Source organism: Penicillium robsamsonii, assembly GCF_028829455.1.
Source record: "Penicillium robsamsonii strain IBT 29466 chromosome Unknown utg000005l_segment0_segment0, whole genome shotgun sequence".
Taxonomy (NCBI): Eukaryota; Fungi; Ascomycota; class Eurotiomycetes; order Eurotiales; family Aspergillaceae; genus Penicillium; species Penicillium robsamsonii.
This window is the reverse complement of record NW_026643223.1, coordinates 3,670,857-3,688,466: the sequence shown is the minus strand read 5'-3', so window position 1 is coordinate 3,688,466 and position 17,610 is coordinate 3,670,857. Positions and strand designations below refer to the sequence as shown.

Here is a 17,610-nt window from a genome sequence, read left to right as displayed (position 1 = left end):
GCTGCAGGTGGGGGATGGAAAGTTGAAGGGGCCGCGAAGGAGAGGTTGCCAGGCGGAGAGGGATGTCATTGGCCCGCGTTAGCTCCAGCTTTCTCCAAAGGGCCACGCCGCATCTTTGCCCTACGATAAACAACAGTCCTGTCTTGACCACTGAATGCTAAACCACACTCGATCTTTCCGTTTTTAGAAAGCTCTTTATTCATACCTATTCTCAAATCCGCCATGGCTTCTAACAAGGTGCCGGTCTACTCGACCAATGGTCCGTAATCCCGATCTACTCTATACAGCAACAACACTAACAGTGTGAGCAACAGATCTCAAGTCTACGAGCGACGATGCTCTCCTTCCTTACCTCACAAATCTTCCCGCGCCATATGCTTTCACACCGGACTACTCCAAGTCAAACGTTCGCTTCCTGCTTGGATATAGCGCTGTCGCAATCGCAGGGTTTACTTTCTACGCAGACCGCACGCTTGGCTGGGAAGCAACTACCTCACCCTGGATTATCTCTGCAGTGGGGGCGTACTTTGTCTTGAACAGCATTTTGACATACTGGATTTGGGCCGTCGAGGCTGGAGAGGTATACTCTGGGAAGAGAAAGACTGGGGAGACGGTATGTCTATCGGTGCTTGGCTCTTTCGGGGGTCTTTTCTTGGCTGGTTACTAACAGACTCATCCATAGATATCTGTCTCATCATCAGCCAAAAAGTTCTCCAAGCTCTACAAGCTCCATGTCACTTATAAGTCTGCCTCGGGCAAGGTCCTCCAGGATAAGTGGTGCGAGGCGCCCTTCACAACTTGGTTCTCAGCAGATGGTGTATTCCACCCCGATCCTTTCCGCCGCTGGGTAGCGAGCGAGATTGACGTTTTGAGGTTGGCGGCGAAGCAGGTTGAAAAGAAGTCTGGCTAAAATGGAAGGTTACCTATCAATTACAAACAGAGGTTATGTTCTCGGGGCTATTGCAAGGCACAACGCTACATAGTTCATTCTCTAAAAGAGAAAACGAAGAGTGCATTGGTATAAAATGTTCAAACGAGCAAGGAAGAGATCGGTTTTCTATGTTTTGCTTTTCATTGGGCATAGTAAATCAGACGCATCCTAACAGTATACGTGCCTTTTTCAGTATTGACCGGCAGTGGATGCAAACTCGTATGTAACACCTACAACCCACTCAATATGTGAATAAATTTACTTTAAGATGGGCAACTTAGCTTGATTTCTTAGAATATGATGTCCTACCTAGGGCTACTGAGTTCACGTGGATCTTTACTTTCCTGGAAGGAGCCCTGGAGGTCAACTGCACTTTCCAAACTTGAGGTTTAAAGTTGACTCGAACCTTCCAAGTCAGAGTCTGAGAGCTCAACAGGCTTGAACCTGGGACAACTTTGCCTATGATCTACTTTCATCACACATCACCTTACTGCTCAACTGTACTTGAACTATATGGTCTCACTCTCAGTCAAGTTTGAATCATCAAGGTCACTTCACATCTACTTCTCGCAGTCTTGGAGACCTCCAAGATATGGGTTCTGTGGCGTCTGTGCTCTATCGACCTCGTGGTAAGCTCCCATCCCACAGAAACCCGTTGTATAAGTGAGTGGCTGAACTAACAATTCGGTTGTTTCACAGTTCTCCCATAGATCACAGTCATCCTTAGTTGGATCTCTCCCAAAGACATCATCGCCCTTGTGGAGGCCACCGAGACCCTTGAAATCGAACAACTGGGCTCAATGCAGTCACCGCGGAGGGCGTGATCGATGCAGTAAACATGCCGTCCGTTGCTCAGTTTGAAGATGAAGACAAGGAAGTAAGGCTTATCGCTGAGCCATTTCCACAGGGTCATGTCTACTATGTTCAAACGAAGACACTCGACCGGCCGATTCATTATGTCAGTCGTGTGCGCCTCATCGTCCTCGGACCCGGGCAGGAAACCATATTTCTCGGGATCCGCCCTCGGCCTATCATCAACCACAAGTATTTTCCGTCCGTGCTCCCTCCAAGACTCCTCGGGAAGATCACCATGCCTGACGATGTACCAATGCCAGCAACTGAGTCGCTGGCGATCTGGCTGGAGTATACCAGTTTGTTGATTGGGAGAGTACCAGGGGAGAGCTCATCCACTGGTGGTTTATTTTGCCGGGGCCATTTTGGTTTTTTATTGTGCTTATTCCATTGTCTTGGTAAATTGTCACTGTGTAGCAGGCCTGTCCTTTTGACTCGTTGGCTTGTTGGCTTTGAATGTCTTATGTGTCATTTTGAAATTACCAGGATGATTGTTCTGTTTGTCTGTACAACGTTATGTTATACAGGTCAAGGTGGACTCGGGCTTCTTGTGCATTATAGGATTGACTGTTCTCAATCCCAATTGCTCTTTGGGACAGTTTGTTACTCCATTTATCAATATCGTCCTTCGAACCCTGCTGGAAAGTTTTTTATTGAAGTATTATGCAGGCTCAGAGTATGTAAATAATAAGCCATGATGGTAACAAGAAACAGTCTTTGTTTATGGAAGAATGAACAAGTCAACCGAGACAATATCTATAAGTTCCAAACATAGAATGCGAACGGGAGATATCTAAGCACAGGAAACAAAAGAAGAAACATGAAGTTTCAGAGTATAATCGAAATGGCTAATAACAAACAGAATATCTATAGATTTTTACGGAATGGCCACCTCAGGGCATGGCCATGAAGATTGAAATGACAATTGGTGGTGAGCGACCTAGGATGAGGCCTCGAGGGTGCCAGGACGTTCTGTAGCCTCGGCAGGCTTGACGTCGTCCATTCGCTTGTTCTGGATAAGTCTCTGTAATTTGGTGTGTTAGATGATGTTGCAATGGACCACTGAGCGTGTGGATTAAGTATAAAGATGAAACATACCAGCAGGTTCCGCAGCAGAACGACAATGGTGACTTTTCCAATAGAGGGGACAAAGAGCGACGCCTTGTCTCGGACCTCATAGGGGAAGTTCTATGTCAGAACAGTCAGCAACAATCTTTACCAACCCAAAAGCTCGAAATAAAACATACCTTCTCGCTGGAGAAGTTGACACAGACAGCACCCTCACGCAGAAGGCTGGTATCGAACTTGTACTTGTCACTGGGGACACCAGTAATAACCACATCACAAAGTGGCACAACATCCTTCAAGGTCTTTCCCTCAAGATCAACAATCTCATGTGTCTTCTTCTGTAATCCCTCACCACGAGTGAACTTCTGCACACCGGTAATATCAACGGAGTAAACACAAGCACCATCATTAGCCAGCAGAGCAGCAAGCGGGCGACCCACGACCTCAGAGCGGTTCACAACGCAGATTGTGTGTCCGAAGAGACGGTTTCCATAAGGCAGGATGGTGTTGTAGATGTTGAGGTACTCGAGGATCTTGATGTTGGCCAGCGGGGTGCAGGGCAGGATAGACTTCTGGCGCTTAGCGTCGTCCAGGAAGCGGATGTTCTGGTACATGTTGAAGATGTAGCGATGGCTCAGGCCTTCGACATCCTTGGTCATGTCGACGATCTGCTGCAGGTACTGGTCCTGGCGGGTGCCGAAAATAGGGTAGTAGACGATTATGCCGTCGACGTTATTGTCGGTGTTTGCGTTCAGGATGGCTTGTTCGATGTCGTCGCGGGACACTTCGCGCATGGTGTACTTGAAGCCGCTGGGAAAGCATTGCGTTAGTTTGTTGTGTCAATTGGATTGTTGGCTGTGTTTTTGGGCTTGTTTGGTTGTTTTCGGTTTTTTTTTTTTTGGTCGAGGGGTATGTATGAATCATACTTGTCACCCCCACCATTCAGCCCACCAAAGATGCCATTGGAGGCATTGAAGCCGGATAATATCAAAATATTGTAGAAACTCACTTCTCCTCGCAGGTCTTCTGCGTCATCTGCGCGTACACGAGCGCGGCGGGGTCATTATTGGCCAGCAGGCCGACCAAGTGAGGCGGCTTCTCAAGAGTCTTGAGGCCCTCGTGGACTTCGCTGAGGAGGTGGTTGGCAACGTTCTTGCTCAACATCACCTTGCAGGAGGAGGCAGGCTTATCGGTAGGGGCAGACATGACGGCAATGGGACGATAATAACAATATAATCAGCAACGGAGAGTAAAGTTAAGTTCCTCGCACGCGGGGCGTCTTGACCATCTCCGGGAAAATCTTGATCGCTTATCGATAACAGATCGGATGCCGGTTTCGGCCTCAACTGCCGGGTGTCTTTTGCATATGATATGTCGAGAGGTATAGAATATCAAACATGAGAATATGGATGGAACTAAGGCTTATAGTAATTGCTGTTAGTCGATTGGCGTGTATATGAATTTGGGGTGTTGTTCGGTTTAGACATACCTCCAACCTGCCTTGGTCCGATATATGCGAATACATCCCATAACAGTTGGGCAAAATAAATCTACAGTCTACAATTACAGAATAAACGATTGAACAAATGAAAATAATTGCGGTCCAACATGGAGAGCATAAGGAGACCAGACGGAATTAGAACGGTCGTCCACCCATCTCGCGCCTCCGATGCGCGGATAAAATCTAAACGTACAGGATATAATCACATTTTGGCAGACCAAAGTCATTTGAGTTCTCGCTCAAACAGCACTACGGGAAATCCCTGGTCCGCCTCCCAGGATCATGCAGATAATTACATCGCTACATCCAGAGGCAGACTTAGGATATCCTACCAAGCACCGGCACCAAGAAGAACAGAAAAACAATGGGCTCAAAATTGTACAGGCTATCTTGTCTATACACATAGAGTCAAGAAAACAAAGCCGACCACGAAGGATCATCCGAGTTATTTCTTCACTTATGCGTTGAAGGTGGAGTTGAAGGTGGAGATGACCTTCTTGAGGGTAGCCTCAGACTCCTTGGAGACCTGGCCCTCCTTCTCGATGGTGGCCTGGATCTCGGGGTGGGAGCTCTTGAGGTGAGCAAGGAGGTCGGACTCCCAGGTGAGGATCTTGTCGACGGGGATGGTGTCGATGAGACCGTTAACACCAGCGAAGATCAGGGGAACCATGTCGGCAACGGCCATGGGGGAGTACTGCTTCTGCTTGAGGAGCTCGGTCAGACGCTCACCACGGGCAAGGGTCTGCTTGGTGGAGGCATCAAGATCGGAACCGAACTGGGCGAAGGCAGCGACCTCACGGTACTGAGCCAAGAACAGCTTGAGGGAACCGGCGACCTGCTTCATGGCCTTGACCTGGGCGGCGGAACCGACACGGGACACGGACAGACCGACGTTAATGGCGGGACGGATACCCTTGTAGAACAGCTCGGACTCCAAGAAGATCTGACCGTCAGTGATGGAAATGACGTTGGTGGGAATGTAAGCGGACACATCACCACCCTGGGTCTCAATGACGGGGAGGGCAGTCAAGGAACCAGCACCGTGGGTCTTGTTCATCTTGGCGGCACGCTCGAGGAGACGAGAGTGCAAGTAGAAGACATCACCGGGGTAGGCCTCACGTCCGGGGGGACGACGGAGGAGCAGAGACATCTGACGGTAAGCAACGGCCTGCTTGGACAGATCATCGTAGATGATGACGGCGTGGCGGGCGTTGTCACGGAACCACTCACCCATGGCGCAGCCAGTGAAGGGAGCAATGTACTGCAGGGGAGCGGCCTCGGAGGCGGTAGCAGCGACGATGACAGAGTACTTCATGGCATCCTGCTCCTCAAGGGTCTTGACGAGCTGAGCGACGGTGGAACGCTTCTGACCGACGGCGACGTAGATACAGTAGAGCTTCTCCTCCTCGGTGGCGTTCTTGTTGTTGTTCCAACGCTTCTGGTTGAGCATGGTGTCGAGAGCGACAGCGGTCTTACCGGTCTGACGATCACCAATGATCAACTCACGCTGACCACGGCCAATGGGCACCATGGAGTCGACACACTTCATACCAGTCTGGACTGGCTGGTTGACGGACTGACGGGGCAGAATACCGGGAGCCTTGAGCTGGGCACGGCGCTTCTCCTTGGTGTTAAGGGGACCCTTGCCATCAATGGGGTTACCGAGAGCATCGACGACACGGCCGAGAAGCTCGGGGCCGACGGGGACCTCGACCTGGATGTGGTGTTAGAGATGTTACCAAGGGGCGGTGGGATTCAGGGTCCAATATCAGAATGAACCCAGAGGTTAGGTTAAGGTGCTTACAATCTCGCCGGTACGCTTGACGGTCTCACCCTCCTTGACGAGACGATCGGAACCGAAAAGCACGACACCGACCTGGCCGGCCTCGAGGTTCATGCACATACCCTTAACGCCGGAGGCGAACCTGAAGACACGTTAGTTTTCCGCTCTGGGTAATGCCAAGACTTTGGGGGTTCACATACTCGACCAGCTCCTCAGCCTGGACGTTGGTCATGCCGTGGACACGGGCGATACCATCACTATTCAAAGCTCAATCAGTTTCTGTGTCGATATTTTGTCGAATGTTGATAGATAATGGCGGATTCGAGGGGATTGTAGCCGGGGACCGAATTTTTTTCGCGCCCCCAGCCGCCAAGGGAGAATTGACGTACCCGACCGACAGAACACGACCGGTCTCAGCGAGACCAGCCTCCTCAGAGACACCACGAATGCGCTGCTCAAGGATGGAGGAGACCTCGGTAGGGCTAGCCTTGGCCTCGGAAGCGTACGAGCGAACGCCGTTAAGAGGACCGGCAGCAGCCGCGCGGACCTGTAATGGACGAAAAAACCTGTTAATGACCGTCCCAGAGAAGGATAATGTGTCCGAGCCATCGTTGAAGTATCGTAGTCGAGGTATGACGAGGTATGAGCATCGATCGAGCTCAAGATTGAGATGAAGGATGTTGAACTGGCGATGGACGAAGGCGGCTGGGATGGGATGGACTCACCGAGGCGATGCGGCCAGTGGCCGAAACAGCCGCAACGGAGCGGCTGGACGACCGCAGAGCGTTTCTGAACATTGTGAAAGGGGGTTCAGAGGATGGGAGGATGAATTCTCTGAGGGAGAGATGTAATTGGGGAGAGAGAACGGGAGAGGAGAGAGGATTGTGGACGGGAGGGAGAGCTTTGTCGTCGGGGGGAGGATTGGATTCTCAGGACTTGCGCTAAACCCTTTCGGACGCTGGGCTCTCCGAGGTGGCCCTAGTGTGAGGCCACGGTGTATCTCGTCCGCTTTTCCTTACTACAATATTATATGTTATATTTTTTTGTCTTCTATATTTTAATTCTATAAATTCTCCAAATTTTTCAAAATATTATACAAGGCCAGAATGAGTTACTTTCGATTTGTATAGCCGACCGGAAAAGTGTGCCACGGGCCACTCTCCTTCCGTTTTTTTCTCTTCTCGGATCGGCGGAATCCCTAGTCAGGTGAATCGCTTATGTCATGGTTTTCGTCACGGCAACCGAAGACGGGTCCAATATACTATGCGTACTATATTTTGTATGCTTTGGTCTTGTTGTTATTTTCTTCCCAAGTCTTTCTACTTGGGATTATGATCCCATACAATCAAATCACTTTTGGCCAAAGCAGCAACACTCCGTGGGAAAAGGATAAGCACATCCCAAATTGCCCAAAGACAATGCGAAATAACACTTGCAAAAGAATTGAGAAAAAAAGATATGACACAGGCAATCGATCTGCTAATAACATACATATGAATATGAATCAACGCACCCATGAAATCACTGAAGCGTTCACCATCAACCAAGACAACCCGAGACCATATAGCCTCGGTCTTGGCGAGCAATATCTCCCCTTACTGCATGCTGTATGCACCAGTATCTACTGCTTTGCCTTCCCCTTGCCCTTGCCATTCTCGTTCTTCTGCTTCCGGAACTTCAGAATCTCCACCTCAACGCCCTTCTCAAAGCGCTCCTTGAGCTCCGGGCGATATCCGAAGAAGAACAGAACCTCCATCCAGACAAACAGCGGTGCAAGCAGGAAAGCCTGAACAAGATTATCCAGCAAGGCAGGGGCGCGCTTCTCAAACACCCCGTGTCCAATAAACTGCGCCAGCCATGACACGACTTGGATGCCACCGGCCCAGTAGTTCACGATGTTACCGTGCGTGCTGAGGAAGTAGTTTCCGTAGTATGCAGCTGCGATCAATGGGGGCGCGAGTAGACCGCCGGCTATGGGCTCTAGGAGGACATAGAATGTGGCGTAGATAACAGCACCGATTGTGCCGGCATTTATGGGCAGGTAATCGATTTGGAGGGCGTCCGGGAGGGGAACGAGGGGCGGGCAGTTGCAAGCCTTGGGAGTCACTGTTAGTACTTCTGTACACTGGAGATATCTTGTTTTGTTCAGAAATTCCGAGGTGCGCGTACGAGGATGACGCCGGTAAACAGGATGGCTGGAACGCAGGTGATGTGGATTGCGACGTTGATCTACGCTGTCAGTAAATGTTGTTCGTTGTTGGTGATGGAAGTAGGGTCGCTATACGGGATTGCTATGGTAGGCTCCGTACTAGATCGCAGTCAGTTATAGTCGTTCTGAGGGTTGGACGTGGATGCTTACGAAGAGCAACTGTTTCTCAAGATTAAGCGCCATCTTGCCGGGTTGAGAACAAAAATATGGGGAATTATGGGGGAAGGGTTTTGCGGGGAGATGGGATCAGGCAAGCATCATCTTTATCGGAAAGAGTTGAATGGTGCAATTGATATTGAAGGTCCTGGCGTCATGTGGCTCAGGCCGAGGAAGGCGTTGGGTCTTGGCGTAACGGTATACATGGACTCCCCAGGCATGACAACCCCCCGATGCACAGGCCTATCAGACTTTCTACATTATAGTTTTACTAGGATATCCTGCATTGCAGTTGATGAATTATGTGGTTATGATTGGGCTTTTCTTCCGTGTCTCGTTAAACTAGTCGTCAACTAACTATAATACTGTAATGTCTAGTACGGAATGTTCCGGTGTGGCTTTACATTGACTATACCTATTTTCCTACAAGTGTAGGTGTCTTTCTTTTGAGATCTTTATGCTTATGGGTTGAGGAACTAGCTGGGACTTCCAATCTGTTAATTATAAATGTTGGTTACAAAGTGATCATCGAAATTGAAGATACCAGTCGGCAGATATATATAGCTTCACTATATACATTCAAGCTAATTTTGAAACACCATAATTCGTCAAAGTCGACCAAGCAAGAGTATATATAGATAAAAAAAAAGGGATACACGTTGGACTAGAATCGCAAAGGCAGAAGAGTTCGTGATTTACTTCTGTACACGGTGTCAAAACATCCATGGTCTGCTATAAATCATCCAATCATACTCCATATAAGAAGCAATCCTCCACCCGGTCGTGACTAGATCATCACCAAGCGCACTGTTGACTAGTAATTCCAGTAAATAGCGTACTAAATGAAAGATGAAGATTCAATGACTTTAGACGTTCAAATATCGAGTTGATAAGTCCACTTCCCATCGTTGAAGAATCGTACCACGTGACTCCACTCACCCAAACTTGGCCCACCAGACCGGAGATGCTCTTACGAAGGGAAAGCTTGCGCCTGCAGCAACTGTATCTGCCTCCTCGTTCAAGATCCAAGGCAGATACAATTTCTGCCACTCTCACGGGTACTCGAATCTCATCCCGCTCATTTCTGGCAGCCACATTTTGTTTGTGCTTCACCCGTTGCAGGTCATGAGCTCGTGGTCGAAAACGCCGTCCCTCGACCTCGATTGACAGCATCACTGTCCCGAAAGCGACTTGAATATTTCTACTCCGCACGGCATTAGCGCATTTTCATCCAACCACAACCGCGACGATGTTCTTCCTAAAAGAAGAGACCAAGGTGATCTCCATGCACCCGTCCTATTTCGGACCCAACATGCGAGAGTACCTCATCGGTCGACTCAACGAGGAGGAAGAGGGACGGTGCACAGGTGATCACTTTGTGATCTGTGTCATGGACATGGTTGATATTGGCGAGGGGCGGGTGATGCCTGGAATTGGAATGGCGGAATACACCATTAGATATCGTGCGATCATCTGGAAGCCATTCCGTGGCGAGACGGTATGCACTTGGGATCCGAGGTTATCTGTCGCCTTTGAATTCCTGCTGACTGAGCTTAGGTCGATGCCATTGTTACTTCTGTTAAGCCTACGGGTATCTTCACCCTGGCGGGTCCATTGTCTGTCTTCATTGCGCGAAAGGTATGTTTTTGTTTCCTCTGGCCATGGATCATTTGGGGTTCACTGCTGACAAGCCCATAAGAACATCCCCTCCGATATCAAGTGGGAGCCCAACACCGTCCCGCCGCAATATACCGATCATGCCGATCAAGTGATCGAGAAAGGAACCAGTTTGCGGTTGAAGATCCTTGGTGTCAAGCCCGACGTGGCTGCCATCAATGCTATTGGCACCATCAAGGAGGATTATCTTGGGTAAGTCGTTCAAACTCGACACAGCGCACATGGCTTTCTAACGCGATTTTCTTCAACAGACCTTTGTAATGAGACACGATTGCAGCACATACCCACCTTTTTCACCAATACGATAATCTACCATACAATCTATCGTTCCCCGAGGATACGGCAAGCGCTTGGAGGGGCTTTACTGCCTAACAGAGAAATAAAAAAGAACTGGCGGGTCAGGAGCTGGAGTTTGACACGTGCCTGCTCGATACACATGCCATACTTTTGAATGGTCATACTTCAATGAAAGACTGATCATGTCTTCTACCTGAGTTTCTGATTTGAGCGGCATTGCAGACAGCTGAAATGACTTCCGACTCACCAGAGATCGTGTCAACGGCTGAAGGCCTTCTCGATCCAGTACTCTGAAATGTCCAATGTACATTATGTTACATCCATGGATGTCTAACCCTGTGCAATCCACAACCCCTGTAGAGGCTGAGGCCTTAAAAGTGTATCCAGTTGCCGGAGGGACGCGGACCCCAAGCCAAGCCGCCCCAAGCCTAGGCCCCCTATGGTGAAACACTGGCGTGTTTTCAGGTGTTTTTTAGAGGATTTCGGGGATTTTGGCGCGTTTTCTATTTGCATTTCCCCTTAGAATATTTTCATTGAATGTTTGCATATATGCAAGGTACCGAGTACTAACTGGTTCTAGCGTGCCCCTGTATATTATTTTGTACCGAGTACGGATAGTACAACGTATACACTCCGTGGCCTCGTAGACGGCTTCCTTCTTCTCTCATTCTCTCAAAAATAGTTTTCCTGTAACTTCAATCCTGTCTTGTTTCTAGAGTATTCTAGAGTAGCTATCTTCTCTGGAATATCTTCCTCCTTTCAAACCCCTGTCCCTATACGGTTGACAATGTCCTATTTCAAGACTGAATACCAGCGGTTCCTGGATAACCCCAGGTCTGCTAAATTGGCCGACGATGTCTCCTTGATCTACGTTCCTACCACGACCAAGTTCGAGAAGGCCGACAATGTCATCACTCATATGTTGAAGAACGCGAATATTGTCAAGACGATATCGAATCAGATCATCAGCGCCATTGAAGGATCAGACTCGCTATGCCTAGACATGGAGACAACCCTCGAATTCACCGAGGGTGGTGGGGTTTATCTCCCCTCGCTCGACGATAATTTCCTGGCCGACCGTGTTGCGACTTTCCCCACGGTAAATTCCCCGACGCGTGTCGCGTTATCGAAAGCTAATGCATTGTCTTGCAGATTCACATCGTCCACTTCGACTCCAATCAGTTAATCAAGCAGGTCCGCATTTACTGGGACCAGGCCTCATTGCTGAAGCAAGTTGAGGTTATCGGAGCGCGCGGACGCCAATGGCCCATTCGTGAGGGAAAAGATCAAGTTCGTCTCCTCAAAACCGCCGAGACGGCGCGTGTGGCACCCTCGCAGCCTCTTTCCGAAAATAAGACGGAGACCAAACTCACCGACCGCTCCTCATCCCCAGGCAAGCGCCGCTTTAAGGATCCCTACTCAGCCAACTCCCTGACTGAGCTCCTCTCGCCGGGCAAGGAGGTAACTGAACGCGAAGGCCGTGCGGAAACCACCAGACCCGCTGCCAGCAAGAAATATACCCAAGACCCCTACGGAGCAGGTTCCTTGACTGAGCTTCTGTCCCCCAGCAAGAAGGGTCCTGCCCCTGTGGCCCCCTTTGCGCCTTCGGCTGGGCGACCTGCCCCTCGCAATTTCAGCGATATATTTGTGAGGGATGACGGTACAGCCGACGAGTCCAGGAAAGGACCTGTTGACGAAGATCGTCATTTCTACAAATCTGCCCCTGGAAAATACAACCACTTCGAGATCGGCGGCGACAACACGGAGCGCGAGACCAAGGCAGAAGTCAAGCAAGCCAAGACCCCCCACTCAACCCACTGGGAATTCGATGACTTTGAGACCCCCGTGAAGGGTTCGCGCGTCGCACGTGGAGAAGAAGTGCGCCACTTTGGCTTTGGCGATGACGAAGAAGGCACCGGATCCCCCAAATCCAAGCTAAACGTGATCAAGCCCCGTCGTGACGCAGATCGACACTTTGAGATGACCGATGAAGAGACTGAGGATGACGGACGGATCATTAGCTCATTCGGGGGCCGCGGCAAGCGACTCTATGAGAACCGTCTCTTTGACGGCGACGGCAACGCCGAGCTCTCCGAGCGCGAGCAGAAGAACGAGCCTCTGGCAACAGGTGCCAACACCGCCAACCGCAACAAGAACTTTGCTTCGCAATTCGCGCTGGGGGATGAATCGCCCGTTGCCAAGGAGAACACGCCCACCGAGAAGCACGAGGCTCACAATAAGATGATGGAATCTCACTGGGATAACTACGACGAGGAGTCCCCTAAGGTCCCTACCCAAAAGCACGACGCGCACAATAAGATGATGAAGTCTCACTGGGATAACTACGAGGACCCGTCCCCTGAGCCAATTAGGAGAAATGCCACCGCGCAGCGCAACCCCCAAGGCCATAACCAGCCTAGCTGGGGCCATGGAGATGACAACTAAGTGAGCCAGTCTCGATCTATGGCTTAGCTTGATACGCTTGATACTACGTACGTATCCCTTGTCAGTGGAGAAGTCAACTCAGCTCCGTCTTCCTGCTGACAAGCACGGCCAACTCTTTCCGATCACGAGCAATATGTATCGATGCCCGCATGAATTTTGGATATTTGTCCTTGAAGCTGCAAAATAACCCCAAAAAAAAGAGGCCAAAGGCTTCCTCTTTCGCGCTTGGAACTTTGCAGTTAGAGTCGAATGTGGAATGCCTGGCCTGCGTGTAACTTTTAACCCTTGCCTTGTCTATTTTCCTTTTCCTTTCTTTTTTTACCTTCCTGTACCTTGCCCTCAAAATGTTATTAGTGTACAAGTTTATTTGTACGAGAGCGGGTTTCGCTTATTTGTTAATTTAATTGTGTTATACTTCGCTTTCTCCCGATTCGTAAAACCTCCAGAAGAACAACATGGCACATGTCTACTAAGGAATCATAAGGATATTATCGTTTGAATAATCAATTGAGTTTCAAGCTAAGTTGTTGTCCAAAATAGTGGATAGATGTCAATCCTGTTCAGTCTCTGATGTCTAAGTATCGAAGCTGACCGAATATCCCAAACGCTATTTTCCAAGGACCAAGGATGAGCGAGCGAATGTAAGTAGGTTTTCCAGGTCCAAAATATGATATGCTTTCCTCCAGCAAATTGTTCCAATTCCTCCACATCGGTTTAAGTCAAGTCATGTAAATCCAAAAAGATACGCAACACATCGATATCCAATAGACGACAAAACATAAAACCAACCAAATCAACCTAGATGTAGAACATAGTCTCGGCAATATTAGGATGAATATTGACATCCGCTGTGCGGGACATATCTGCCGTTCCCTCGGTGCCACTGGTAGAACCACCAGAGCCATCCAGGGGCATAGGATCGAACAGATCACTCAAGAAGCAGCGAGCACGGGTACACACCAGATCGGCATAGTACGCCGGCGGACAGACACTAACCGCTTTCGTAGCACGACCGAACATGTAGCACATTTTGTGCGTGAGGTCTTGGAGGACATCAGCCGCGCCGGGGCCGGGGCCGTTAGCCGGGTGACGGGGGTAGAAGATCTCGTCCCAGACGGTGAAGTAGTGAGCAGGACGGGCAGTGCCCTGGAGGGCGGAGTGAGCCTGCAAGAAGAAGTCCCAGTCACGGGCCTCGGAGACGCCGCGGTCGACGACCGTTCCGGGGATGGGGTTCTCGCGGTTCGAGTCCTTCTCTGTTGTTGGGTAGAAGCGGGTGTTGTGGCGTTTTCCGACTACGATGATGGCCAGACGCGGGAGGCCTTTCTTTGTCTGGTCTGCTGAGTAGGTTTTCTTGCATGCTTCTTGGAGGAGTGGAAGTTCCTCGTTGATGACTTTGTTGTATTGGCCTTCTGAGACGCCGTCGCGGTAGACGATGATGTTCTCCGGGAGGGACTTGTTCAGTTTGCGCCAGTGCTGGAGACGCGAGGCGAGGAGGGTTTCGAGGTCGGCGACCATTTCTTGGCGGGCTCCTTGGACGCGGATTTCAGCGGGCCATTGGGCGAGGGTTGCGTCGACGGAAGCGACGATACCTGCTACGCTGGGCGCTGTGCTAGCAGAGCCTGGTGACGGGTGGGTCACGTCGATGCCGACTAGCATTGTCTTGCCTTCGGAGATGATTCCGAGATCGGTGGTGTGGAGGGCTTGGTTGGCGCCGCCTAATTTGAGGTTGATTTTCAGGCCTACATTGGCATTGTACTGATCGTTGGAGTTCATGAGCTTCTCTGCGAGAACGTTCACATTGCGGATTCCGAAACGGACGTCGCAAACTTGCTTGACGCAGTTGTATATGCCAGTGTCTTTAGTGTATAATATACCCAGGATGAAGATTGGGTTGTGCTGCTTTTTCAGATCATCGATAGCTTGCTCGATATCAACAGCGTCGTTCTTGCCGGTCAAAGTGACACGTTTGCCTTGCTTGTGGGGGTCCACGTGCATTCCCATATCCTTGAGTGTCTTTCTGAAGGCTTGCAGAGCAGCGTTGAGCTGTTCTGGGCTTTGGAAAACTGGCCGGGCGCCCTCCTGATCAATGTAGAGGAAAGTCCAGGATTTCATGGCTGCAGGCTTAGAGAACTGGATCTGGCGCATGTTCCAGCTGCCAAATTGAGTCTTGATTTCCCTGGTCCTGTTTCCGTCTTTGTAATAGACATTTGGGGCGGGGAGAACGCGTCCAGGAACCGTGATCAGCTCAGTGGAAGAGTTAACACCGAAAGCAGACTGTAAAAGGTTAGATATTTGGACAAGATCTTCGCAGGGAATTCTTACTAGTGTGGCATTCAACGGCTCGCCTAGTCCCAGCACACCCACACCCTTGGTGACAATCGACTGGGCGTTCTGACCCGGCTTCCGACCCATAACGGCGAAGCGGAGCATACTGGCTGTCTGATCGCCAGTAAGCTTGGACTTAGCTGGCTGGCCAGGCTCAACTTCGCAGACCTCAACGGGGAGATAGACAGGTCTGTCACGAGACCCGACATTCACCACGGGGAGGTTTGCATTCAAAGCCATGTTGTACTCTGAGCGGAAAGTCAGCACGACACGGGGAGAAGGTGAGTCGAAAAAAAGGTAAAAGAAAAGTGAAGATCGACGGACCCTTTTTGAAGAAGTCCGCAACGGTGATGTAGCGACCGGCTTCCGCAGGACCGGCCCTGGGCGCTTTCTTTCCCTTCTTTCCCTTGGGCTCGGGGGCACTAGGCCCGGCGACGGGTCGAGGGCCGGATTCAGCTAGGAAGAATTGCACATCCTGGGGACCAGCGCCGTGGTGGGGAATCTTGGGGGGGTTGGGCGACGAGCTGCCATCACCGCGGTTGGCCAGGCCATAGATAGGCTTGATGCGAGGCCGGGGTTGACCGCTACTGTTTTTGCGGGTGATGTGGGTGATGCAAACGCGTAGACTCTTGAGGAACTTTTCCAAACGATAAGTATTCCTGTTGCCGTAGCCTTGGATCACGTTGATCAAAGGTCCCTTATTGTAGCAGGCCAAATACTTGACCTGGACGTTCAGGAGCACACGAGCAGTCGCGGCACGCACACTGACGAAGAATCCTCGCAGGACGGATAGGCCACCGCCGAGATTGAACGATTCCATGGTGTCCTGACGCAGACTGTAGTGTCTGTTAGCACCGACAGAGACGACATGGTCATCCGTCTTGGGGTGGTGCCCCATGATCATGTTGAGGGCAGCCACAATCTCAGACTTGGATTCAAGCAGGGCACCAGCGTTGGTAGATGTCAGGTAGTTGACCAAGTCAGCGGGATGGACCTCACCAGTATACCGGCAGGTAACCTGATGCACCCGGGGTGGATCCGGGTAGTCATCATCCATGTGCTCTTTGTATCGCACATCGAATTTACCCTCAGTCAATTTGACACACGAGACTAGGGTAGACCGGAAGTCCGAGGCAATTCTGTTCTTTTGCTGTGGGAAATGCTCCTCCAACAGCAGACGCACAATGTGTCGGGCCTTTTTGCCCACAGGGGCAGCTCGGCCTGCAGAGTCGGCTGCAATGGCAATATGGTAGCGGAACAACTGCTTGTTAGGCAGGGTCAAGGGCAGATAGTTCGCATACAAAGTGACCGGTCTGCCAGCTGTGCCGTAACCAGGACGTTCGGGATATTTTGCCTGTCTCGGGGTCTTCTGGCCGCTCACAGCAAGAGCTTTGGCAAGGTCATTTTCGGTCTTGGTGACCGTGGGGTTAGGTGGTGGGATAGCTTCGCCTTGTCTGTGCGCAAAAGGATGAGATTTGTTCAATGAGCATCACATAGTGGGTATACCTGAAGATAGGTGGGCCTGAGTTGGTAGCACCGCCACGTCCTCCACGTCCGCGGAATTCACCTCGACCCCGGAAATCACCTCTACCACGACCTCGATCACCACGAAAGTCGCCTCCACGACCCCTGTCACCACCTCGGCCTCGAAAGTCACCTCGGAAATTACCTCGGAAATCTCCACGATTTCCATCGCCTCTACCAGCTGGGCGGAAGGCTAAATCGCCGCGACTTTCCCCGCAACTTTCCCCGCGACCTTCCCCGCGACCTTCTCCGCGACCGCGACCTCTTTCGGCACCGCGACCTCTTTCGGCACCGCGACCTCTTTCGGCACCGCGACCTCGACCACGACCACGATCACCTCGATCACTTCGATCACCGCGTCCACGACCCCGATTGTCACTCATGATAAGACTCAGATACAGATGCGTTACATTCGGAACATGAAAAATAAAAGAGGAAGATAGTGGGGAATGGGGGAGTGGGGGCTTATTAAGTATTTGAAGTGATGTAACCATCAGTTCTGTTCTTTGTTTGCATATAGTGGAAGGTGATAATTGGCTACTTTGGTATACATTCAAAGTACTTGGGTTGTACAGAAGCTTCTATGCGATTATGACATGCTCCTTTGCTTCTCGCTACCTAGAACTTTGATACAGATTGCACGTCATGTAGTGAGATAGAAATAGAACCATTTTTTACGTCTATCTCTTTATGTTCTACATTTTGTCGTTTTCTTTAGAATATAGCAATTTCGAAACCGTGATTTCATGAGCTTTTCCAAGAGAAAACATAGTAATATCAGTAAAGGACGTGTAAATCGCTGTAATTATTTACCAGTCCTCTCTTTCAAATTTATATATGCA

General features: G+C 50.3%; 8 protein-coding genes across 8 annotated transcripts; 4 read left to right on the top strand and 4 right to left on the bottom strand.

Moving 5' to 3' along the window:
* Positions 1-222: 222 nt before the first annotated feature.
* N7447_009429 (signal peptidase complex subunit 2) lies at positions 223-910 on the top strand (the record flags this gene model as incomplete). The annotated part of the gene is made up of 3 exons (XM_057233691.1): positions 223-259; positions 315-613; positions 683-910. 3 exons carry the CDS (start codon positions 223-225, stop codon positions 908-910), a joined length of 564 nt encoding a protein of 187 aa, XP_057083233.1.
* Positions 911-1,523: 613 nt separating this feature from the next.
* On the top strand, positions 1,524-2,081 carry N7447_009428 (uncharacterized protein; the record flags this gene model as incomplete). Its single annotated transcript, XM_057233690.1, has 2 exons — positions 1,524-1,560; positions 1,738-2,081. Coding segments are annotated over 2 exons (381 nt in total), but the record flags the coding sequence as incomplete, so codon positions are not given.
* Positions 2,082-2,723: 642 nt separating this feature from the next.
* Positions 2,724-4,057, bottom strand: N7447_009427 (methylenetetrahydrofolate dehydrogenase (NAD(+)); the record flags this gene model as incomplete). Its single annotated transcript, XM_057233689.1, has 4 exons — positions 2,724-2,807; positions 2,882-2,971; positions 3,031-3,661; positions 3,861-4,057. 4 exons carry the CDS (start codon positions 4,055-4,057, stop codon positions 2,724-2,726), a joined length of 1,002 nt encoding a protein of 333 aa, XP_057083231.1.
* A 600-nt stretch (positions 4,058-4,657) lies between these two features.
* N7447_009426 (F1F0 ATP synthase subunit alpha) lies at positions 4,658-7,125 on the bottom strand. The gene is made up of 5 exons (XM_057233688.1): positions 6,861-7,125; positions 6,525-6,682; positions 6,336-6,392; positions 6,157-6,277; positions 4,658-6,066 (listed from the first exon to the last, which is right to left on the bottom strand). The coding sequence occupies exons 1-5, from the start codon at positions 6,930-6,932 to the stop codon at positions 4,810-4,812; spliced, it is 1,665 nt and encodes a 554-aa protein (XP_057083230.1). The 5' UTR covers positions 6,933-7,125; the 3' UTR covers positions 4,658-4,809.
* Positions 7,126-7,756: 631 nt separating this feature from the next.
* Positions 7,757-8,527, bottom strand: N7447_009425 (2-hydroxy-palmitic acid dioxygenase MPO1; the record flags this gene model as incomplete). Its single annotated transcript, XM_057233687.1, has 4 exons — positions 7,757-8,230; positions 8,305-8,364; positions 8,420-8,443; positions 8,495-8,527. The coding sequence occupies 4 exons, from the start codon at positions 8,525-8,527 to the stop codon at positions 7,757-7,759; spliced, it is 591 nt and encodes a 196-aa protein (XP_057083229.1).
* A 1,222-nt stretch (positions 8,528-9,749) lies between these two features.
* N7447_009424 (DNA-directed RNA polymerase II subunit RPB7) lies at positions 9,750-10,438 on the top strand (the record flags this gene model as incomplete). Its single annotated transcript, XM_057233686.1, has 4 exons — positions 9,750-9,998; positions 10,058-10,138; positions 10,200-10,369; positions 10,429-10,438. The coding sequence occupies 4 exons, from the start codon at positions 9,750-9,752 to the stop codon at positions 10,436-10,438; spliced, it is 510 nt and encodes a 169-aa protein (XP_057083228.1).
* An 823-nt stretch (positions 10,439-11,261) lies between these two features.
* N7447_009423 (uncharacterized protein) lies at positions 11,262-12,919 on the top strand (the record flags this gene model as incomplete). The annotated part of the gene is made up of 2 exons (XM_057233685.1): positions 11,262-11,573; positions 11,627-12,919. The coding sequence occupies 2 exons, from the start codon at positions 11,262-11,264 to the stop codon at positions 12,917-12,919; spliced, it is 1,605 nt and encodes a 534-aa protein (XP_057083227.1).
* Positions 12,920-13,717: 798 nt separating this feature from the next.
* On the bottom strand, positions 13,718-17,151 carry N7447_009422 (putative RNA interference and gene silencing protein (Qde2); the record flags this gene model as incomplete). Its single annotated transcript, XM_057233684.1, has 3 exons — positions 13,718-15,492; positions 15,569-16,698; positions 16,751-17,151. The coding sequence occupies 3 exons, from the start codon at positions 17,149-17,151 to the stop codon at positions 13,718-13,720; spliced, it is 3,306 nt and encodes a 1,101-aa protein (XP_057083226.1).
* Positions 17,152-17,610: the final 459 nt, after the last annotated feature.

Coding starts and splice junctions, on each gene's coding strand:
- N7447_009426 (XM_057233688.1), bottom strand. CDS start 6,932: ATGTTCAGAAACGCTCTGCGGTCGTCCAGCCGCTCCGTTGCGGCTGTT. Junction 6,393..6,524: donor GGTCGTGTTCTGTCGGTCGG/GTACGTCAATTC, acceptor AGCTTTGAATAG/TGATGGTATCGCCCGTGTCC. Junction 6,067..6,156: donor TCAAGCGTACCGGCGAGATT/GTAAGCACCTTA, acceptor CACCACATCCAG/GTCGAGGTCCCCGTCGGCCC.